Source organism: Miniopterus schreibersii (genome assembly GCF_964146895.1).
Source record: "Miniopterus schreibersii genome assembly, chromosome: 4".
In the NCBI taxonomy this organism is placed as follows: Eukaryota; Metazoa; Chordata; class Mammalia; order Chiroptera; family Miniopteridae; genus Miniopterus; species Miniopterus schreibersii.
Genome location: NC_138105.1, coordinates 45,637,345 through 45,662,442, shown reverse-complemented (window position 1 = coordinate 45,662,442; position 25,098 = coordinate 45,637,345). Strand labels below are relative to the sequence as shown.

The following is a 25,098-nucleotide window of genomic DNA, read 5'->3' as shown; positions in this document are numbered from 1 at the left end:
GGTGATAAATTGTTAATGTTCTCTTAGGAGAGCATAGGGAAAGAGTAAAAGAGTCACACCAACTTTCAGGCCAGGTTCTCCCTCTCCCTCCCCCTCCCCCTTTGTTTCCAGGAAGACCACCACCTGGCTGCCTTAGGTAAAGTAGGGCTTGTGTGAGTTGTTCTTGTATTTCTCTGTGTAGGGACCCTTCCAATCTTTTCATAATTCTGATGCTTAAGAATGGGGTCCTTTGGTACAGCATTATCTCCTTCACGCACTTGTTGAAATTAAAAAGAAATCTAATTTTCCATTTCAAATCAAAAGTAAATGTAAGCTTAATTTATAACCCTAATTTCCCTCTCCTACAATGGGTGAAAAGTGACGTGAAGGATGGCATTGAGGTCAGAGATGAGGATCTGTACCTGAGCTGGTTCAGACTCTAAAATAAAATAGAGAGAGAGAGAGGGAAAGTGTTAAGACGATGAATACAGTTTTGTTTCCTTTTTTTTTTTTTGGTCATCATTGATTTCAGAGAGAGGAAGGAAGAGGGAGAGAGAGAGAGAGAAACATCAATGATGACACAGAGTCATTGATTAACTGCCTCCTGCACGCCCCCCACTGGGGACTGAGCCCGCAACCCAGGCATGTGCCCTGACAGGGAATCGAACTGTGATCTCCTGGATCCTAGGTCGATGCTCAACCGCTGGGCAACTAACTTCTATTATTTTTAAAGCGGTAAAAACAAGGAGACGAAAGCTATGCTAGGAGAAGAGCCAGAACCAGTTGTCTAGGGTCAAATACTAAGGCCACTGATAGGTTTCCTGGGACCCAGCCTCTGAGCCAAAACCCGCACATAGTGGGTGTTTCTGCAAATTAGTAAAAGGGTCCCTCTCTGGGCTGAGTAGCTGCCCAGGCCCACAACTTGGTAAGTAGATGCTTGGCCAGAGCAGAAGGTACCTTCTGCCAATTAGATAACGGTGCCCCTTCCTGTGGGTGGACGCAGGCCCATTTGAGGGCACACAGTCTGGCAAGCAGAATGGAAACTTCATCTCCCCTACTTGCTCCCTCAGCAGGGCGTCTGTGCCCAGTGGACAACATATACAACCCTACACCTGTCTAGCTTGTTTTTCCAATAGCAACAGAAACTTCTAGCTTCCACCAACAGAAACTTATTTCTTCCTTCAAAATATATCCTAACTTTATTGCTAAAAAACTACATTTCCCTACTTCCTTTGCACCTAGGTATGGCTGTATATACCCTGGCCAGGGAAGTGTAAGCACAACTGGTGTGTGGAATAGGAAAGGATCATTAAAGCGGGTTTTCTTTTACATAAAAGGAGTTTTCTGTTACCCACAGATAACCCTTATGCAAACTTACAGTGTATAATAAGATGATTAGCTTTGTGCATAGGTTGGTACAGAGATCTCGTCCCCAGCCTACAGAACAGTGTGTGCTATATACTGGGCACTCAACATTTATTTGTTGAGTTAACTGAATTAATAAGTGAATGTTTCACATCAAGAGAAGACCGAATACTATCTGCAGCCCATGATAAAGCAGAAATGTTATGTCAAGGCTAATCTCATAACCCATTTTCCAAATAATCCTCCAAAGCATGACAACAGTAGTTTTCAAACTTTTTAAAACCAGGACCCATTATAAGAATTATATTCACAATAACATGTAATAGTTACTGTTACTAAGTACAATGCATCCTGATATTTTCTATTCTGTTTTTAGGTGCTAATTGCCACCTACCAAAATGACTTTTTGATTCATTAATGTGACAAGACTCGGTATTTGAAAAACTATTTTAAAAACATATATTTACTTATTTTTCTGTTAATGAATAAAAAAGAGGCAATATTAATGTTTAATTTTTTAAATTACAACCTTAAAATATTTAAAATTTAATGGAAAGAAACAATGGTAGAAATAACTTAAACACTGTGCTTATTTTGTCTGACATTTTTACACAATAGTGAAATGTGATCACATATGTCATGGGGTCTCTACAACATAAAACAAACATTGACTCTGCCCTGGGAAAACCTGCCTGGAACTTAGGAGGAGCCAAGAGCTAGCTGACCCCCCCCCCATACCCCCACACCCCCACACCCCGAGTCAGCTCCCGCTTTCTGTCCCCTGCTGGCACAGGGCAGCGCCTCTCACAGCACTCTCAAAGCCAGCTGTCCTTTCTCCACGTTTGGCTCCTAACTTTCTACCCTGGAGGGCGAAGTATTTATATTAGTTGTTCTTTCTCTTTGCTAATAACAGAATGCAAATGTGCTTCCTTTCTAAGCTGTACAGATAAAAATTTAAGGAAGAAAAAGGCATCATGGGGTAGTAGAAAATGGACTGCAGTGGATATATATTAAACACTTGTGTTTTAATCCTTAGTATCTGGTGACACTGGGCAAGTGATCTTTTGGCGTCCCAGCTGCTCCCGCTGTGAAGTGCCTGGCCTGCCGAGTAACCTAGCACAGGAAGCTTACAAGTGCCAATAAAGATGGTTCGTGATGAGATGGGGGTGGAAGCTTCTGCGAAAAGTGCTTCCCTCATCAGATTCTGATGAGAACATAAAGAAGTGAGGCTCTACAAAATAAGAGAACACCACTCTGGAATACTTAGAGGACCTCCTAATGTAAATATAAAGTGGCCACATAAGCCTGCTGCGGATAAATTAATGTTAGAGAATTGAAAAATCACCTATTGCATATCCTCTATCCCTCTCACATATATTATGCTCATGGATTCTGAATATTTCTTTTCCAATCATGAGTCTTACTGTTCTCAGCTGTAAAATGATGGTGTTGAACTAAATGATCTATTCCCTCAGTTCCAAAAATCTGAGATTCTGATTCCATGTCAGTGACATGAAACAAAAGCTAACTTCAGGCCCTGGCTGGGTAGCTCAGTTGGTTAGAGCTCCATCCCGATACACCAAGGTTGCGGGCTCAGTCCCGTCAGGGCACATACAAGAAGCAACTACTGAATGCATAAATAAGTGGGACAACACATCAATATTTCTTTCTCTCTCTCTCTCTTTCTCTCTCTAAAAATCAATAAATAAAAATTCTTAAAAAAGAGTGGAGGAAGTACAAAACTTAAAAAAATAACAGAGCTAATTTCAGTTCTTTGCCTTGGTAAGTTTATCTCCCAGCATAGTCAACACAGAACTCTCTTCTAATGCAGTGATAAGGGTGCTAGCCACTTTCTTTTGATACATTTATTTAACCAGTTGCATAATAGAGTGATTTTCATGTGCACAATATACTAGCAGCTGAGGATACACAAAAAGAAGTGAACTGCGTGGATCCCAGTGAAAGCTCAGGAACAGAGAGGAGAGAAATTGGGGTGTGCTTACATGCCAGGCTTTAGCCCCCTGTGGGACTCTACTAGGATTTAACAAATGAATATATTTTGGGCAGACGGGCATGAAATAAAGAATAACCCAGCAAAAATATAGTAGTAAGACTCGACGACAGTGAGGCTACTGCTCTGACGTCAAGTTTACATTTGACAATCATGGGTGAAGGGAAGTTAACAGGCAGAATGGGGTCGTGTTAGGAAAAATTTTCAAAAACAACTAAAGGAGACTGAACTATCTTCTGCGGGTAATAGGGACCCATTATAGGTTCTTGAGCATGGGAATGATGGTTAAACCATCCCTATTTATGTTTTTAATATGAATTACCACTTCCAAATTTGCTAGCCTTTAGAAAGGCAGGAGTTTTATACAGCTGGGAGAGGAAAATGGGGTCTCCAGGCAGAATGTTTCCTGCCATGTACAGGCTCTCCCAGCAGAGCTCCGGCCTCCCTCTGCCTCCCTCAAAGTCTCCTTGAGGGAGGAAGAGGGACTGGTCATTTTGAAGAGCCTGTTCCTTCCTCTCTCTTTCTTCTGGGAGCCAGGCTGCCAGCAGAAAATATACATTCTTCTCGCTCCTCCCACCACTGGTTCTGCGTGTGCCTGGGTGAGTTCACCTAATTCTGGGCTTCAATATGAGGAAATGTTGCCCACAGGTGTAAACCCTATTCTCCAGCATTGGTTTAATTGGTAATCAAGGTGCTCTTTTGGTCTTCCATCTGCCTCACTCATTTTTCATAATTCTCAGCTTATCAGAACTCCACTTTATACCTCAATGAGAATATACTGACTTTTCTGAAACTACAGTCCAGGTCCCTCAGCTATGCATATTCGGTTTATACTGATTCATACAAATGTTTTGCACTCTAGGCCCAGAGCTTCAATGACACGGTACTATACTCAAGACAAGGCCAATTTATTGTAAATGAGACAAGACCAACATGGCAGCACACAAGCAGAGCTACTGGGGAACTTGAAAGTGATTCAGAATTGATGGCTGTGGTGTTTGGGCCCTCACCACCTTCTAGGCCCCCGTCTAGGCATCCCCTCAGCTTCCCAATGGTCCAACCCTTTCTGGATGTCCAAAGCCCCACAGCACTCCCATGGCCCAAGGTATGACTTACACTAAAGTAATCGCCCCAAATCATGTTTTCCCTTCTTTCCTACTAACCCCCTTCCACAGTGTTTAAATAAAAATCTGTATTCATCCCCCCTAAGGTAGATAACCAGGGTATATACCAGATGAATGATCAGTGAAATTAACTCTTCTAGGGAGGGGAGCAACTACATTTAAGTGATTAATATGTGATGAGACTAAGTTATAAGATGTTGCTCATATGAGGATGAAAATTGGGTTCACCTTTCCCAGCTGGGACCTCTGTCAACACCCCTTTGCCCTCCTCATTCTCAGCCCACCAGAAGGACAACCGGACACACATGCCATGAAGTGTCCTACTTAATCTCAGACACCTTTTCAAAGGAGAGAAAAAAGTTAACTATCATTATCATTATCATCAATTATTACTACTAATAGTAGTTCTAGAAATAGCTACCATTTATGGAATCCCGCTTTCATGCCAAGCACTGTACTAGGTGCTTTACATACATTACCTGAGTTAATTCACGTTGGTCCTGTAAGGTAGGTATTAGGATTCTCATATGACAGATAAAACTGAGGCTCAAAAACTTGAGCCAAAAGTATATAATAAGTGGCAGGGGTGAGAGTCATCAGAGACCAGGTTTACCTGATACCAAATTTTGTGTTCTTTATACTAGTTTGAGAAGCCAGGACAAGAATTCTAACAATTCCTTAACATTCTCATCTCCTGCCCTCTGAAAACAGAGCAGAAATATTTCAAAACTAAATAGTTATATCAACCATGTGGACTGATTCAGGTCAAGGACACCGTTTCCCATTATAAAAGTTGAAGTTATAGCATTTTGGAGTATTTACACCCATTTCTGTCCTTCTACCACCTCATCCCTCCTCCAACCAATTCAGCTACATTTCTCAGAAGCTGCTCCCAGTGACAGATCTGGACATTGCTCTAAAAAAACAGCTTCTTCAAACAACTCCCTGAGCACCTGACTCCTGGAAACCACAGAAAGAAGTGAAATTCATCATTAAGCCAACCAGAGGAAAAAAATGCTCTTAAAACCAACAAGAGGGAAAAAAAGATTTAATGTAAGAAACCAACTTTCCCTGTCACAGGGACAAGCTCCAACAGTATAGAATCAGTGCAGTCAGATGAGGACAACTACAATAACGCATTAAACTGCCACTCACAAAAGCGCTAACTCTGGCCCTCACTGCTCCTGGCTCTCCTTGAAGTATCCCCATTTCTCAGACCTGGACTGTGTGCACCAGGACCGACTCCACCAGGACCAACTAGAGATGTAAACATGGAATCACTCAGACGAACCAATAACTTCATTACTCCAATCATAGCAAAGGACAACTTCTGTCCCCAAGCAGAATATTGGTTTTCAAATATGTACCTCCAATGTTCAAACCTGATTTGGAATCACAGCACTCTCAAGGACTTACAGCAGTGGCTCTCAACCCTGGCATGTTAGAATCACCTGGGGAGCTTTTTAAAAAGCTCATAGCCTGGCTGGAGTGGCTCAGTTGGTTGAGCATCACCCTGTGCACCAAAGGGGTTGCCACGAGTTCAATTTTTGGTCAAGGCACATAACTGGGTTTCAGGTTTGATCCCCAGTCAGGGCAAGTGGAAGGTAGTCAATAATGTTTCTCTTTCTCTTTCTCTCTCTCTCTCTCTAAGCATGACGTCAGGTGAGGATTAAAAAATAAAACTAAAAAAGCTTTTAGAAAAAAATAATACCCATGCTCATGCCCCACTTGGATCCTATTAAATCAGAACCTCTGGAAGTGGGGCCAGGATTCCCTTGTTGATTCTGTCGCAGAGACCCACGACCACAAAGGATGACTATACTACATGGTGCTGAGGTACCATTTAAAAATATTTCAGCTGATAAGAGTGACAAAGGTTAAAAAAACAAACACCTGGTTGACCAGTACCTTATAAACAAAAAGATGACCAATCACATTCTTCCCAAAGAAAACTCAGGCCTGGGAGGTAAATGAGCATTTCAGATCATAGGGCAAAGCCAGTGGTGAGATCGATGCCCTGTGTCACCCACTCGGTCATCAAGGTTTCCTGCTTAACGGATACTACCTTCTGCCACCTGCCACATACATATTTGTAGAGCTTATGAAAAGATTTAAAATCTCTACTGAAGGAAAACAAAGGAGTAATTTGGAAACTTCTCAAAACTTTATTTATCCGATTGAGTAGCAGATTACTGTACCTTACTGAAAACATTAATTGCCCAAATGAGTGCTACAGGATTTCCCAGGAATAATAACAGGATTGAACTAATTCTCAACTATGATGGGAAGGCCCATCATTTGAAATAATGACCTGAAGAATCCAAGCAATGATCAAAAAATCAAGGTGGATATATTGCCCACTTCCTAACCCTCCCTCTACAATTAAAAGAAGAGGAGGGAGGGGGAGAGGGAGGGGGAGAAGGAGGGTCAATAAGGGGCCTTGTTTTTAGCACTGTGAGGCACAAAGTGACCCCACCATCATTCTGAGCTGCTACCCTCACTCCCATGATAGGAACAAAGGGTTGCATGTGAGAATCAACAGATTAATTACATAAAAATATTGTTCCTTTCTTCTTTTTAAAGTAGAGCCACGAAAAAAACCAGACCCAAGAGCCTCTTAGATCCACTAGATGGTGCAAGCTCTCCTCGAGCAGACTGAGCAGGAGGAGAAACTCAAGCAGGCCGTCAAAAACAGAATGGGTGCACCCACACAGCCCATGCACTACAGAGCAGCCTTGAGAGGGAGGGGATTTGCTAAGAAATCTTTCAATTAAAAGGAGAAATTTTTCCTAAATTCTACATTGGGAGCTCAGGAGTTAACTTATGCCATGGCAGGAATCATGGAACTAAGATTTACTTCAGAGCAGGGTCATGACAAGAGATGACACTGAGGCTTCAAGACTTGGGGATTTGGGTTTTGATCCAAGCTTAATTGGTATTGGTTGTATGAGCCTGAGCAAGCCACTTAACCTCTTTAGTCCTCAGTCTCTTTATCTGAAAATCAAGGAGCTAGGACTAGACAATCTCTGAAATTATGTCTAGTACTAAAATTCTATGAGTGCATAACTTACTATGTTTCCATCTCCAATTTAGTCTCTCCATGTAGATTTGGCAAGAACTTTAAGATATTAGTAATTCGTTTACTGAAAAAATATATGAGATGTTAATTCATTTACTGAAAAACAATTATGGGGTGCCTGTTGGGTGCCAAGCATGGAGCTAACATTGTATCAGGAAATAAGGACATGGGAATACATGAGAGAGTCCCTCGCCCTCACTCTATATATAGCCCTCTATAATACTGAAATCTAATGGACTTCAAACTCTAAACTAAATTCTGACACAATGATACCTTCCAAGGAAAAACTGGACAGCTAAATCTACTAGTTGTATTAAAGTATTGAACACAAATATAAATACCATACAGGCTGATCCAGATAGTTTGATGTCTTGATAAATAACCATGGCAATGACATATGGCCAATCATAGGCAACGCAAGCCCACTTCATACAATTTCATTTCCAGATGTGGAGAGCACGTTTCAAACATGAATCTTGGAGCCATCACAGATCCTTCAGTAATATTTTTTGTTCATCTTCCTTCTGCTTCTTTCTATAAAATATCCATATCTTCCTTTCTATTTTTCCCACAATGTCTGTCTCAAGTCATTTCTCTGGACTTCCATAATTAAGAGTTGTCTCACTTTCAGCAGCAGCCATCTCTAGCCAATGCTAAACACCCCACCCCTCAAACACCTCACTTGTCTCCCACTCCACGCCATCCCCGAGGGCGAGCTGTGAGCCAGACATAAGCTCATCAACCTGTCTTGACCCCAACAGCTCTGAACTATTTAATCTCTCACTAGCTTTCTCTCTCACTTCCTCACATTTGCCCTATGCACATTCACCCCTACCTAGTCACCATATCTATGTTCACACATTCACTTATTTAGAAAGTGTAAAATACCTACTATGTACAAGCATAAAAATACCTACTATGTACATATGTGTCACATATGCTGTATTATTAGTCCAATGAATGAATGAATAAGCAAACACGTACGGTCTCTACTCTCATGGTGTTTACCACGTGGTAGGAGAAAACACATCAAACCCATAATGATCATACAAAGCAACCTGTAAGCATCACCAACCAAACTCTAAAGATGTAAAGAGGGATTGCCTACTCCTGGCTTGACCAGGAAGACTTTCAGAAGGAGGTGGCATGTGGCCTGGACATTGGAGCATGAGAAATATTTGAGTTAGCATAGTTGGAGGAGAAAGGCATCTCAAGGAGAGGAAAAACAAAAGCACAGGCATTTAACTAGAAGCTAATTCACACTCGATGTATAGCAAATGGTCCAGGGTAGCTGGAGAAGTGAGTCTACGAGAGGCAAGTGGGAGAAGTTTGGGATTAACCCAGGAAAAGTTTAAAATAGCTGGACTCCACGGAGCCTACATCTCTGAATGATTTCTCGTAATACCTTGACGTCTATAGTTCTCTACCTATTTCCTCCTGGCAATATGACAAGTTTTATATTATTACAGGTGAAATAATAGTATTATAATCAATGAAAGGACTGCTCAGTCATCTAAAATTATGATTTTTCCAACAAGTACAGTAAGAACAAATACAGTAGTAATAGTTAACACATACATAGCGCTTATTCTGTGCCAGGCACCTTTTTAAAGTATCAGTTCATTTCATCCTCACAAATTCTATCAAGTAGGCACTATCTTTATCACCCCATTTTACAAGTGAGGAAAGTGGATCAGTGAGATTAACGGTTCTGCCTAAGGGCACACAGCTAGCAAGTGGCAGAGCTGGGATATGAACCCCAGCAGTAAGACTCTAAAGTCCACACCATATTAAACCCTTTGCAAAGAACTTATTCACTGGCCTGGCTGGTGTGGCTCAGTGGTTGAGCAACAACCCAGGAACCAAAAGGTCACCAGTTCACTTCCCCATCAGGGCATATTCCTGGGTTGCAGGCTCATGAAGGAGGCAGCTGATGGATGATGTTTCTCTCTCATCAATATTTCTCTTTCTCTATCCCTCTCCCTTTCTCTCTCTCTAAAAGTCAATAGAAACATATTTTTTTAAAAACTTATTCACTGAATACCATGACATCTAGGTTCATGCCAGTGAATAAATTTGCCTTCCACTTTGCTTTCTATTTTAAGTCTATTTACTTAGGCCAGCGTTTCTGTTTGCTTGCTTGCTTGCCTGCTTTGGCACAGCATTAGGTCCAGCATTATAGAGATCCTCCAGGCATGGCAACAAACATAGTTCCATAAGAACAAGTAGAGCTCAACGTCATTACAGGAAGAGGAACAGGGATGCCCCCAAGGCACCATGAGGCTGGCTTCCGGCCAAAGCGATGATACCATGGATCCTATGGCCAATTAGTTTCCTATCTGTCCTGTGAACATGCAAAATAAGAGGAAAGATTTAGGTTTCCACTCCCATAACAATATGCCCAGGTCTCAGCTGAATACACACTATGTGCCTTATCTAGAGCCTAGCTGTCTACAAAATATTCAAAGATACAGTGCTTCAAGTAGGCTAGAAGCTTAGCATGAGACCTTAGATATTAATTACAAGATTTCCCTTAGGAAAGAAAAAAAAAAAACACAAGTGAATGTTCCAGTCACTTCAGTAATAATCTATTTCCACATTCTCAGAGGCTTTCCACAATCAATAGTAGACATTTCATTATGTGCCCCAGCTGGTGCACAGGTGATAGCTCTGGGATAAACAAAAGACTCTCTTAGGCTTTTCTATATATTAATGATGGGAAAAGTATATTTGTATATGGATCTAAACATCTGTGTGCATCATTTTTCCACTTAATAACCTAGAATACGGAAAGTGAAAAAAGTAAGTAAGGTTAGAGTGAACTGGCAGCACCATCTTGACTGTGTAACCTCCAATTACCAGGAGCACTTGTTTTCCCTCCTGCCCACAGCACCAAGGCTCTGGCGGGCCTGAGTCAGCAACAGAATGATGATGCTTTGTAATATTCTGTGATACACAGGACATCAGCCAGTATTCCCAATGCCAAGCCGACGACATTCCCCTTTGATTTTTTTATGGTATTGACATCACTCACTGTCCACATATCTTGACAGCATCGCACAGGAGAGCAGTTATTTCACAGTAATAATGGCACTTGTACAGCATCCTGAACAATGGGAGGTACTTCCCTCAGTCAAACACTGTACACACGTCAGGGGCAGAAACACATTCTTAGAACCGATAAGAACCCAACAATCTCCTTTCACTACTCACCTTTAGATACTAGTGCTACTACTAAGTCCTTAAATTTTGCAAGTATTTGGACCTATGTCATCTGCTTTGATGGCTAAAACAGCTCCAGAGGGAAGCAGGGTAGGCAGTGTCCGCGTTCTAATACCTCGCTCGTTTGGAAAAGACTCCGCCGCTTCCCACAGTGCTGTTGTTGTCCACCTCCTCACCTGATGATCGCCAGTCTTGGGAGGCTGACACAGTGGGGTTACCACAGATGAAAGAACTGGATCCTTAACTGGGTTAAGATCCTAGAGATCACACACAAAACGAGGGCCCACATCTTCCACACCCTCATCCAATGAAAGAGCATGAACAGCCAGGTGCCGGCAGAAGGACACAGATCAGTGTGACCACGCAAGCGTGCACCGAGAGCAGCCAGGTGCTGGCTAATGTGCAAACGGCAGGCCTAAGCCCTACCCATCAGATCAGAATCTCTAGTAGTCGGGAGTTAGCATGTAAGAGGTACCCAGGTAATTGTTGCACATTTAGGTTTGAGAACCTCTGGCATTGAGAATTAGAATAAATAGGAAAAAGCAATTCTAGAAACAACTGAGTCACATTCTGAGAACAATGAGGACAGAGTAAATCCAGAATCATGCTGTCTATGAAATAATGTAAAAATGTGTTAAGGAACAATGAGCATATTATCTCAAATCAAAATACTATAGCACTGAAAATGGTATAAAATTCACTCTCCAGTAATATACCAAATCATATGAAGCATGTTTCATTTCAGAGATTCAGTTGTTTAACAGATGATATGTATTTAGTACTCAGCACCAGAGACAATAAGCACTTTAAATGCAGTATCTCATTTATTCCTCACAAGAAGCCATTGAGATGGGTGTTATTATCCATAGATAACCCATACACAGCGATGACCATACTTGCCAGTCATATTGGGAGTTAAGTAACAGAGAGTCAGAACTCAAACTAAGGTCTCTCTAAACTCAAACCCCATTTTTTAAAATGTTAAGCTGTACTGCTTCCCAAAATTGTATTAAATGAATATAATGCATTAACTGGATGTATTAAATGGCACACACTAACTCAGTTTTCAATTACTAAATCAAGTATTTCAAGTCAAAGACTCTTAAAACTGTCACCAAAATCTTCTAGGTCTACTTAATAACTGGCTCTCATTGGATAGAGCAATTATTAATTTAGGCTGCCTAGAGCCGGCCTGCTTAATATGATTTTTCACCCAAGTTTAATAGTCCTGCTGCCGATCCATGTTACATAGCTGCAGGCCTGCGACAGGACTGGGCCTTTTAATTACCTTGTTCAACTGCCATTACTGACAGTCTACAGTGATCCTTATATCTGTGCCATGGCCTCTCTGCTTCCACAGTACTCTACTATTTAAGTTCGTAACTGAGGAGACAGAATGATTGTTTGGTACCTGACACTGCCATCCAGCATCAAACAGGAACCACAACACAATAAAAACTTGAGGTGGCACCAGGCCACCTCCTGCTGAGCTCAGGCATCCATGGTGCACAGTTTTCCCAGCTGCCAGATGTCCTGAAAGGGAGTAAGTACCTCCCCACCCCGGAGCCCACTGCAGCCTGCCCGGGAGGCTGTGAGACAGCAGCAGCAGCTTCCATGCAAAATCACCTAACTTCTCCAGGGCATCCCGGAGACCCTTTCACTTTGCACCAGACCAGCAGCTGGTGGGCACGCAGGTGTGCTTTCAGCAAAGTGGAAAACAGAATCACTTAAGTGACTTGTCTACTCCAGGCCTGGTAATAAACACAGTTCCACATGAACAAGGAGAGCTCAACATCATCACAGGAAAAATAAGCTGGTAGAAAACAGAGCAGGACAACATTCGGGGGCCTTGAGCGCTCGAACATTTTGGGTCAATAATCTAGAGAACGGGTTTTAAAAACCAAATTACTGAAATGCCTAAGTAAAAATACTATCCCACTACAGTTTTTAGTATGGTTCTCCCCAGAGCTAGAGTCTAGCGGGGACCTCCATAACTCAAGAAAAGCTATTACGGCTTTAGGAAAGAACCACCAAATTTGGCAAATAAAATCTCAATGTGCCAGGGCCAAGATGGCACCCTAATTCCATGGTTTTGATTCCTTCTTTCTTCCAACTTCCCACTGAAAGGAATGACCTAGTCAATGAAATTTCACAGCATTAGTGGAAACCAGAACTAAAACTTTAAGGTGTTTTTCATCAGAAAGTGATGCAGATGACAGCAGAATGACAGAGCACCAACATGCTCAGCAGCCAAAGAACGCAACTGGAAGTCTGCCAGAAGAGCCAGCAGGAGACCTGTCTCTTGCCACCCAAAACCCCCTCCACCACCTCCCAGGCTAGAGATGATTGAGGGAGGAGGGATAGAAGTGGAGCTCAGTTAGGTGACAGGCCATTCTGCTCATTCTACTGGAGACTGAAAACAGTAGGACATAAGGGCTTAGGTACTCCTCCCAGACTCTGCACCCAGTTACAGCTCATTAACATTTATTAATGATGATCATTTGAAGATGACATTTAATTGCTCTTCAAATCTTCAGTCACCAGTTTTGTGGCGCATAAAAGTCTAAAACATCCCTAGCTGGTGAGAGCCCAACTGGGCTCTAAAGGGGTCCCAGCCCACCCCACCCACAAGCACATTAATAGCAAGCGAACAACACATGAGTGTGGCTGCTCCCAGCCTCTCAGAATGTCCATCTTTTCTCCTTTAGCCCCCCAAAACTTCCATCCATCAACCTAAGTCAATAAGCCACGAATTACTGAGCTCACTGGACACAGCTCATGAATATGTATGTGTATGTTTGGAAGACAAGATTGTAAAACAAATGGGCTCCATTGTGGCTTATAGAAACCCAGCACATATACCTTTGAAGAAATGTTGAAATCCTTCTACCATGTATACTGTCCCAGCATGGTTTCAGAATGCAAGATATGGTGGGAAAATCGTTTTTTCTGGTAGATTTTTGTGCTCCTGGTTTTCCAGGCACACACATGTGGAATAACTTGCTGAATGAAACACAGCTAGCCGCTCTCTGCAAAAATCTGAGGTACAGGCTTGCTTTGAGGTCACAGTTACTACTGCTAATGCCTGTGAGTTGCCTGCAGAAAAGGATGGTGTGTGATTTGCTTTTCCTTCCATCCATCCCTTGCTTCAACACCCGCAATGTCTCTGTCCTCAACTACTACAGACAGCCCTGAATTTCTTCCTTAATTTCTTACCAGTCTCCAAATAGAGGAGCCAATATAACCCACAAAACAGAAGGCCACCTGAGTTCACAAGACACGTGACAGAAATAATATGACTGAGCCCAGGGTGCTATTTATGCAACTCTTTCTGCTCCAGACACCCTCCAGTCCCCCCTAGGCCTGCTGAAGCCATCTTCGGCCACTGTTGCCAACTGTCTGCTGGTCTCCCGCCAGCCCCAGACCCCTACACAACACACCTGGACAAAGACTCTTCCAAGCTAGTGGCAAAGCCAATCAGCCTGCTTCCCCCTGTTCCTGTCTGCTGCTCCTCAGCTTGATCACTGCCTTCAAAAAGAGGGAAAAGGACTTGATAATCCTTTCACTGGGCCATCTCTTTCTAACTGGGGACTTTCTCCCACTGTTACCATCATCTTCAAACATATATGGACCACCTGAAACATACAGGGCACCATGCTACCCTGCACAGCAGGGCTCAGCACACATTTTCTGAGAAGGGCCAAAGTGAAATATTTTAGGGTTTGTCATTCTGTTGTATACTCCTTTCTTTTTTAATTGTGGGTATGCATATGCTATAAAATTTACCACCCGAACCATTTTTAAGTGTACAGCTCAATAGTGTTAAGGGCATTCACACTGTTGTGCAACCAATCTCTAGAACTCTTTTCATCTTGTGAAACTGAAACTGTACCCATTAAACAATAACTCATTAGCCCCTCCTCTCGCCCCTGGTAACCATTATTCTTTTTTCTGTCTCTATGAATTTGGCTACACTAGGTACCTCATGTAAGTGGAATCGTGTGGTATTTGTCCATTTGCAACTGGCTTATTTTACTTAGCACAAGTCAAGGTTGATCCACATTATAACATGTGTCAGAATTTCTTTCCTTTTAATCAGTTATTTTACTATTATTATTATTGATTTTAGAGAGAAATGAAGGGGGAGAGAGAAGGAAACATCAATTTGTTGCTCCACTTACTTATTCATTCATTGGTTGCTTCTTGTATGTGCCCTGACCAGAGATGGAACCCACAACCTTGGTATATCAGGACGATGCTCTAACCAACTCTACCTGGCCAGGGCAGAATTTCCTTCCTTTTAAAGGCTGGATAATATTCCTGTGCGTGTGTGTGTGACATTGTTTATCTATTTATCTTTCAATAGATATAAAAGCCACTCTTAACTCTTAAGATACACAATAACAGGCCCCAGATTATAGTTGGCCAAACCCTGCTCTAGAGGCATAAAAAAGCATACTTCATAGACCAGATGTTCTAAAACTTTTTCAGTTCGTGGTACCTTCAGTATATCAGTATTTTTCCATAGCACCCAGAAGCCAAAAAAAATACCCAAACATCCCATTTATTAGAGTATTTAAGACTGAACAACTTAATATGTAGTTAAGTCCTAATAACTCATCTCCTGCTGGGCACTGACACCTAAGAATCAGACTGGACACTGCCAACCTCGCTCTGTCCCACACCGATTTTCATGTGTATTTGCTTTATAGCACAGGACCCACCCTAAACTTGGCTTTGCAAAGGTAAAAGCATATTGAAAGGAATGTGTACTGAATGCCGAAACTGAACTATTTCAAGCTAGGCATTCACATTCACTTAGTATCCGACAGAGGTCACTGTGTTTTCCTCACAAATGTAATGTATCTGACAGAGTCCATGTGAGTTCACCAGAAGCCCCAGGGCTCTTTGGCACACTGTTTGGGAACTGTAGGTATAGATTCTTCCAGGGGGTTCAGGATAGAGGTGGGGACACGGAGTCAAATACCAAGAATATACCAAACAATACAAAAGCACATATGATCAGTGCAAAATGACTGACACAGACATTAAGAGCTATAAATTCTAGAAGAGAAAGAAGCCTAGAACCCCCAAAGTCAGGGATAGCTGAGAGAGAGAGGGAGATTTAAGCTGGTCCTTGAAGACAGCATAAGAGAAAACATTCACGTCTAGCAAGTTGTTAGTGTATCTGCCTGTCACATTCAAGTCTAACTAGGATTTTAGGCTCCAAGGGTAAGGATCAATACACAGAATTGGGCAGTAACTATATAAACTATAAAAAGTAGACTTCCTTATGTGTTTCTAGAAAATTTTAAACCACAGTTGACTTAAGCATTTCTAAACACACTCTGTAGATGCTCTAATTAACACTCTAAAGCGCTGACCCTAGTAAATAAGTGTGCTGGATGCCTTCTGTTTGCCCCTCCCCATCTTTTCACCCTGTGCTGAGCCCCAGTTGGCCTGAATAGACCACTTTTTTCCATGATATCCTTGCGACCTGGTTTCCTTTTGGGTTCGCCCGATGGGAGGCCAGCAGGACAGCAGAGGAAGGAAGGAGAATAAAGTTCTGCTATTTATTTTATTCCACTGACTTCCTCTCTGAGGGGTTGCCTCAGGTTTGGTTGTGACCCATGACAGAAGTTCATGGTTCCTATCAGGTGGCCCTTTCTATATAGTTCTCTGACCCTTAACAAACACAATCAGTCCTAGGGGTGGTAGCCATGGGAAACATGCACAGAATATGGCCACCAATTGATACTCTTCTCATCAAGAGGCTGATCCATGCCCTCTCCCCTGGAAAGTGGTTGGGTTCTGTGACTACTGAGAACAATAAAATATGACAGAAGTAACACTGTTTCAGTTTCCAGGCTGGCAGCTTTTATTTCCTGTCTCTTGGAGCCCTCAACCCACATTAGGAAATCCAACCACCTGAGGCTGCCATGCTGTGAGAAAACCCAAGCTAGCCCCGTGGAGAGGCTTTGTGGAAAGGCAAAGAGGCGGAGAGACGGATCCGTCCAGCCCAAGCTATTTGGGCCCCAGCCATTGTACTCACCCAGCTCAGGCCCTAGACCTCAAAGAACAGAAATAAGCGGCCCCCTCCGTGCCCTGCCCTAATTCCTGAACCAGAGAAGTGTGCTTTATACTAATGATAAATGATTAAGTCTTTAAGTCTGGGGACAGCTTTATCACACAGCAATGGGTCACTGAAACATCATACTCTTGTAAAGAGTCCCCTCACCACCCAATCTGAGTGCCATCTGTTCTTTTTCGGGCCCTGACTGATGAAATACCTATGACAGTCATTAGGACTGATGATCACGTTCTAGGCTTCTTTTCTTCTGGGAAAATGAAATTGCACTGCCATCGGAGATCAGATGTGGCCAGGTGATTTGTTTTGCTTTAGACAATGAAATGTGAACAGAAATGACATGTGTCACTTCCAAACAAGAGCTTCAAAAGCCAGTGGGCCATTCAATATGATCTCTCCTCTCTGACATTATGACCAGTGATATCAGATGGTGAAGGACCTATCGACCTGGGTCCCTGAGTGAGGCTATCTTGGAGAGAAGACCTACAAGCTGCTCATTCCACACCCCAAGATGGACAAGCCATGCGGACAAAAACATAAGCATTTGTTGTTTCAGTCCCTGAGATGTTGGTGCTGTTTGTGACTGTAGCATAACTATAGTGACTGATACAGTAAGTTCCTTTCTCAAGCTAATCTTGACCAAAACGACCCCATGCATGAGAGGATCATTTGAACTCCTGAATGTTCTGCACAAAAAAAGGAGGTCTGTAAATTAAGCAAATATATGTCTATCTTTCTGACAGCTCCAATCAGGAAAACCATGGAAATCAACCACGTGGAAATGCAGTGGCCACGGGAATGCACCTCCTAGACCTCCAGCTACAGGGAGCATACGTGACAGGGGCCCCTGTAGCTACACTGAAATCCTCCCACACCTCCCACAGGCTGCTCACAGCCAATGACAACGCAGCAGGGATGCTTGGCAGACCTGTTCCTGGGAGTCACAGGCCTCTCACAGCCATCCAGGACACTCCCAGTCAACCCTATACCCTCCTCTTCCCTGGGGTCAGATTTGCATTGCAGTCTGACAACTCCCCCGGCCTTCCCCATCTTGCTCCCTGTTTTGTCTCTCACCAGCATTTCCCCTAGCAAAACCTGTGCACATTTAATCCCAGCTTGGCACCCACTCCACTGAGAACCCAGACTAATACAACCATAACAATGAATATTCAGCCTTGAAAGTTTAGCTTTGATAAATTAAACATACAGAGAGAGACAAAAGAACTAGCTCTTGCCGGATGAGGGCTGTCCCATTAATCTCAAATCGTAATTATTTTTGTACAACGTGATGTCCATGGCTATGTCTAGATCTAATTCCTAAATGGCCTCTATAAATATGGTATCGTTTTCTCTAATGTGACTTTTACAAAGTGTGATTTTAACCTATCTCCAAAAATGTATCCTTCCCTAAGTGTAGAAAATAGGTTTCGGATCTCTTCCCAAACCCTGGAGACCATGCATTTTGGAACTCAAAATTTCGTATTTTAGAAAAGTACTATTACATCTACCATATTTGACATAACCCAGCAGATCTGGAGCAGAACTCTACAATCAAATACATTAATATTTCTTCCAAAAAACATACAAATATAAACACAAGTGAAATTAAAAACAGCCTTGAGACAATTCAGTTATGGGTTTGCCACCAAAGAGTATGGCAAAAGGTTGTGCTGCCACATCAATTATTTAAAAAATTCAGTTTTCAGAGATGTTTGCATCTCTGAGTTGTGAATAAGGGATTGTGGGCCTGTACATCCACACGACAGAAAACTATGCAGCCTATAAAAAACAAACAAACCCAGATACGCCTTTGTACCAACACCAGAGGATACATGGCCGCCCCACAGCCCTGGATGAAGAAAGCACACAGCAGAACAGCCTGCACAGGAGGTATTGCCTTAAACACACACAGAGTGGGAAGAGGAAAGGTGGAGACAATCTTCACCTGTCAAGCACCCCCCCACTCCCCTCCTCTTCCTACCCACAACCCTTTGCAATGGCTTCAGCTCTCATTAAGAAATGCTATGGAGATACTGTTTATGAGTATTGATTGTGATGTGGTAAAGTTTTTAAGTATGAATTTATTTTTATTACTTCTGAGACAGAGAGGCTGTCTCATAAATTCACCTCTGAAAACTGCCTACACTGATGGTAGGTAACAAGAATGTGTTGCATAAACTGGGGGCTGAGATAATGCACAAGGAAATTTACTTAGGGTATTAAATAAGGCTCTTCTGTCAAGGCAAGTGACCCAGAATGTGAAATCTATGGACAGGAGCCCCTGAAGTAGACTCAAGACTCGCAGGTATCCCTTCCACATCACTGGGAACTCCTCAAGAAACACCCAATTCTGACTTCTTTGCTCATCTGCTTCTGAGCACCTGTCCTGCCATTCATAAAAGGCCCTTTCTTCATCAAACACTTAGGAAGCCAAGAGCCAGAGTAGAGGCTGTTACCTCCCCACTCCCACCCCCAGGCACACTTCCTTCCTAAGCCTTTAATTCTAAATGATAAAAACACAAACAAAATTTTAAAAAATGAAGAGCAGGAAGAAAAATTAATTAAGGAGGGAATATTCTCTTTAGTCGCTCAATAGTCCTGGGAAAAATGGCCTGCAATAGATGAAAGTTAAGGGATCTTAATTAGGGATTGAAAGCCTAATATGGTAGCGTTCACTTTGCATTTTATATACTTAGTATTGCCTTTTTTTTCTTCACAATAAGCATGTATGAAAATACCTTCATGATTTAAAAAACTTCATCTTAATTGTGGGCATTACTGAGAACAATCTTAGTTAATATATGTAAAGTGCTACTCTTACTGTTCTCTATGACCCACCGTCTGGGAATGTACCAGAGCGAACACTCGGCTTGGCACTCTGACAAACATCATTCATTTGTGTGCTATTTATTCAACCTCTAAATCTATGGTGCTGTGCTTGGCCCTGGAGACACTCCAGTGACAAAACAAGTGTGAACCCTACTCCCAAGAAGCAGGCAGACCATTGTGGAGATGGACATTAAGCAAGTTACTGCACATTTAATGATCCAATTCCACTTGTGGTGAGTGCTATAAAGGAGAAGCACAGTGACCGCCAGATCCTCATGGCAGCTCTCTGAGGTGATCTCATCCTCAATTATGGATAAAGAGTTATCATTAATACTTGTAACATTAAGGTAGGCTAATTATAATACCATAAAATATACTGAACAAATAATTTTATAATTACAGCTATTATGACAATGACTTGGGAAATTATTTTATATTAACCAGTCAATGAGGGAAAGGATGGGAACAAATGTGGAAGAAAGTCTAAGTGTGTGGGAGAATGTGTGGATAATTACTGCCAAAGGACTTCACCAGCACTGTCGTATTCCTCTACAGAGGAAAATTCCCCCTGCAGAGGATGAGCAACCTTCACTTCCCAGAACACCCACACCCAGAACAGCAAGACACTAACAGAAAGATGACCTGGAAGGAAATACGAGGTGTGTATTTTCTGAAGATATGTTCCATATTTTATAAGACATTTTTAATTGCAAAGACTTGGTCCCTTTGTGCCCACAAACTACTAAAATAACCTGGAAACCTCAATATTTTGATGTTCAAACCACATCCAAGATGACCTCTTAAGCCTAGAAGTAACACAAAAATTCTCATCAGAGCAAGTACCCTGTTTGTTTGGAAAACACTGCCATTGTGCTCAAAGGTACTAAGTGGCAAGATGTGAACATCTTCCACCAAGACCCGCTGCTCTACCAGACAAGCATGCAAAAAGGCTTGCTGTAGTTGTAATACTAACCACCGTATCTGTGGTATGCAATTGCCTAGAAGGTAACATCTAAATACTTTGGAAATTGGGGTGGAGGAGGGAAGACCTGCTGCTCTAAACTAGAATTCCCATCAGCATTACAGCCAGGCTTCAACATTGCCATAATTAGGTAATCCTGGATTCTGTAAAATGAGAGCCCATGGAAACGGAACTTCCAGCTGTAGAAAGGTGGGCATTCCATCACGAAGCATGTGATAAGTAGTTCCTTGCTTCTCTCCTGACCAAGGCTGGCAATTCCAGTAACTTGACAAAGATCCTCTTGAACTAAATACTGTATATGTCTATATGTGAAGAAAGAACTACTTAAAATTAGAATTCTAAGTCCATGGGTATCTCCTGACAGCTCACAATGAAAAAGCTATCAATTGACTTATTGCACAAAATGAGAGTGTCACAGGGAATTCAGACTGGTGCTAGTGAGACAGCCAGCCTTTGATGGGTCCTTAATTTGGCTTCACTTTTAATGTTTTGCTGTCACGAAATTTTTATAATAAAAAATTATTTTCTAAGAGATGGCAAATCCATGGGACTTTTGCTACCAGTGCTCCTCTCCACATCCACAGTAAACCTACACCCCCTGTGACAGACTTGGCCCTCAGCTTAACAGGGAGCTCCAAGCAGCCACCACCCATGAACTAAGTAGGCACAAGAGTCAGTCTGTTTGCCAATTCTGCTTTAGACTATCTTACTTGACATTCGAAATGCTGTATTCTATGACACCAAATGGATCCCATCAGACTTAAGCTGTTGCGACAGTTAGAGCTGAGTTCAATATGCCTAAGGAGTATGGGTGAAGCGAGAAATGAGGCTAACGTCACCATCAAATCAATTACAGCATGTTCGCCCTCCTCAGTTTCCATCAGTTGTACCACAAACAGATAAAAGATTACATCAGTCAATCACTGACCTTATGGAGAGCAGGAGCCAAGACTGGTACCAAGAACCCATTGTAAATATAATTTACAAGCTGATTACGAATTAAGGGATGAGCCACCTAAGAGAAAAAGAAGTAGTTATGAAAATTACAAAGAATTCAATTTTGGGGTCTTTCTTAAAAATCAAGCATTTCTGTGTACATCCAGAATTCAAAATAGAAATCCAAATTTTGGTCATTTACTTCACGGTTAAAGAATAATTAAGACTTCAAACCACCACTGAATTTTTTCAGATGGTTTATTCCAGTATAAACAGTTTGGACTTTCAAATTAAAAACAAACAAAACCAGAAACAATGGGTAATTTTAAGTTTCCATTTGACAAAACAAAAAAATAGACAATGAATAGACTGAAGATGTATAAAGAGTCACAACGTAAAATTCACAAACAGGAAAGTATAATTTTACCCCGTATTTTCATCTATGTCGCATCTCAACTTGTGACTGATTTTTAAAAAAGAATACAATTGTCAAAATGGGCAATTAAATAAATTTATTTTGCTGGCAGAAAATAATTTCTCATTTTGAAGGTGCATTTTCTGCTACTCATTTTACTGAGGAGGAAGGCATTTAGAAAATCTTTTCATAAAAAATAGATCCTATTCAAAAGCAGAAAACATTATCAGAGGTACAAGACTTCCTATATTTTATTTACAAAATATATTCTCCATGGGTAACCCTAATATCTTTCTTTTACTAATCTGTACCGTTGAAAGTATTACAGATGTCCCCTTTTCTCCCCCCACTGACCCCTTCAACCTGCACCTGTCTGCCCCCAGGCCTACTGCAATTATTGTCTGTGTCCGTGGGTGATGCATATACGCACGTAAGTTCTTTGGTTAATCTCTTTTACAAGTAATCTTTTCAATAGGACCCCCCAAACAAACGAACAAATCTTAAAAGTATATGGCCTCAATTTCAAAATAGAGTATGAAACATATCACTTCTCTGTTCTTAAAATGCCTGTTAGCTTTACTTCTCTTTCTTAAAAAAACAAAAAACTATAAAGTCAAATAAAATAAAAAGCAATTTCTAGGGAAGTGAGGCTAGATCTTTAAATTACTAATAATCTCTCTGTGTGTACATCTGAGAAGAAACTAACAGTTTCATCTCTTTTATTTCTGCACACTTATGCAGGAAAATGTTGATAGACTGTAATATTAAAGAAAAAAATAACTTAAAATGTAATCCACTTATCTTATATATAAATAAAACTTCCTTTGACTTAGCAATAAAAATGAGATGGGAACCAAAGTAATTTACTTGCATTTCCTTCCAGAAGCTATTTCTTTATTTGGTAGATAAACAGATTATACTAACATTTTTCACCTCACAATCACCATAAAGAAAATTTGATTTCTTAATAAATCCAATATTGAGGTGATGTTTATGCTGTACAGAAATAAAACATTTTTTATGAAAACCTACTACATCCTTAAATGTATATAAAATCTGATTTTTACTGAAAACGGTAACAAGAAATCTGAAAGTAAAAATCTAATCAAGAAGCCAAATATATAGAGTTCAGTGGCTTTTTTCCCCCGAAGCAGGCCAATTTCAAAGCAAATTTCATTTGTGTTGCTAAGAAGATGCTTAAGTTCTTCTAAATTCAATTGGGATAACAATATTCTTTATGTAGTATGCACCATTAAACACAATAAAGTGTTTTCCTTTATAGACTCCCCAAAAGACCTTGAAATAAAAGTGGTATAATTTGGAGTACTTAGAAGCCTAAAAATATCTATTTAATGAGTCAGGCATTGAACTTATTTTTGATGGTTAAGTGGATAATCAAAACAGAATTAACATTTTTTATAAGGAAGATAAAGAAAATCTACTTATTTTTTCTCAATTAAAACTTCCCAGAAACCCATAAACTAATATTTTTACTCACACGAGGACATTGAAGTAAAGCATCAATATTCCAAAAACATTCAAATTAAAAAGGGAACGTTTATAAACTACTCCTTTACAATGCTTGTACTCTGAATGGACCATAACGAAGGGTCCCTGTATTGTGCTTAGTACCTGTATGACAGCATTGCAAAATTCCAAGGAGTTCATGAACTGGACAAGAGAAGGGAGTAGGAGCCAGTCATCTTTCAGAAGGCAGTGCCACTCCTCGCCTTTCTCTTCTAGCTTTGTAGGCAGGGAAGAGTAGAGACCACTGAGCCCGGTTGCAAGCACCTGTGTTCGGAAATAAAAGTGCAATCAGCTCTTTTCCAAAGCCTCAACCTGGAACTAACAGCTCCCGAGAGAGGTCAATGCCACTGATCCAAAGACTGTACTTGAAGTAGCAAAGTATTAAAGTATGAGAGGGTATTTTGATAGCTAGGAAGGATTCAACAGGTGGTGACAGCAGGGAAGGGCAACTCCAGTAGAGGACAACTCCAGCAGCACCCAGGGTATTTGGTTAATAGGTACATGGTTGATATGCATTTACTTAATCTCCTATGTACCTGGCATATGCTGGTCTGCGGTAGGGGAGTGAGGGAGACACATGCAAAGATAAAGAAAACATGATTCCTGCCCCCAAGCTGTTCAGGAGAGGGGCAAACTCATAAACAATGCATTACAATACACTGAGTGCAAATAGAGAAGGCACTCACCCCAGTCTATGGGAGGAAGCCCTGAACTACAGAGGTCCAGAAGAGAAGATCTCACAGGTAAGAAATGGCTTTACGAGAAAGATTCCTGCAAACATGTTAAAGGTCATGACTGATACGTGCATATTTACAATTTGAAAAGCACTTCAATCTGATCTCCACAAATGATAACAAGAAGAAAGAACTGGGGGTCGTGGGTCAGTTAGATGTGATGACAAGAGTTCAAACAGAGCTACAGCGGGGCTAAGCCGAAGCACTGGCAGTAGAGACGAGGGGAGGAAATAAATTTGAGATTCACGTGTAAGGTGGATGTGAGGGTGAGCTAACCATGACATCTATCGATCTGGTATTGATCCAAAGCTCCGTCAGTGCTCTGTTCCTAAAATGACAGCGTTTGGGCTTAGTAAGTGAGGGTGAGGGAGAACTCCAAACTATTAAGTAATTCAGCTTGGTCATTAAGAAAATGGTGTTGTTAACAGAGATAGAAATGTGGGCAAGGAACCCACTTGTGCTGCGTGCCTGTTGAGTTTATCTTGTGAAGTATCATCTGAGAGAAACGATGAATGTCACAGTTGGGAAGCCTCCTAGCTGGGAAGAGATCCTGATGTGGCAGGTGTGCAACGGGTTGGTGGGAACAGCACAGGAGAGAAGCAAAGAAGTTTCTATAAAAGGCCTCCCTCCAGGATCAACCCTGAGGTTCTCAGGGACTCAGGTGGGCTAGAAACATTCAAGAAAACATTCAATCCTAACTTAGGCCCAGAAAAGAAATAGCGAGGTATTCATTGATCTCAGAGTGTAATGAGAGATGAATGGGCAATTATAATAGTGTGATAAATGTTCAGAATATATAATGGAAAA

At 41.5% G+C, this 25,098-nt stretch overlaps 1 protein-coding gene across 3 annotated transcripts in view; it reads right to left on the bottom strand.

The window, feature by feature from the left end:
• Positions 1-25,098, bottom strand: part of FHIP1A (FHF complex subunit HOOK interacting protein 1A) — a 188,455-nt gene that overhangs the window by 37,238 nt on the left and 126,119 nt on the right. For all 3 annotated transcript variants that reach the window (XM_081134046.1, XM_081134047.1, XM_081134048.1), the window contains exons 6-7: positions 23,663-23,821; positions 21,608-21,694 (exon numbers count right to left, since the gene is read on the bottom strand). In XM_081134046.1, coding sequence (XP_080990172.1) covers positions 21,608-21,694; positions 23,663-23,821 — 246 coding nt within the window. The remainder of the gene's footprint in view (positions 1-21,607; positions 21,695-23,662; positions 23,822-25,098) is intronic.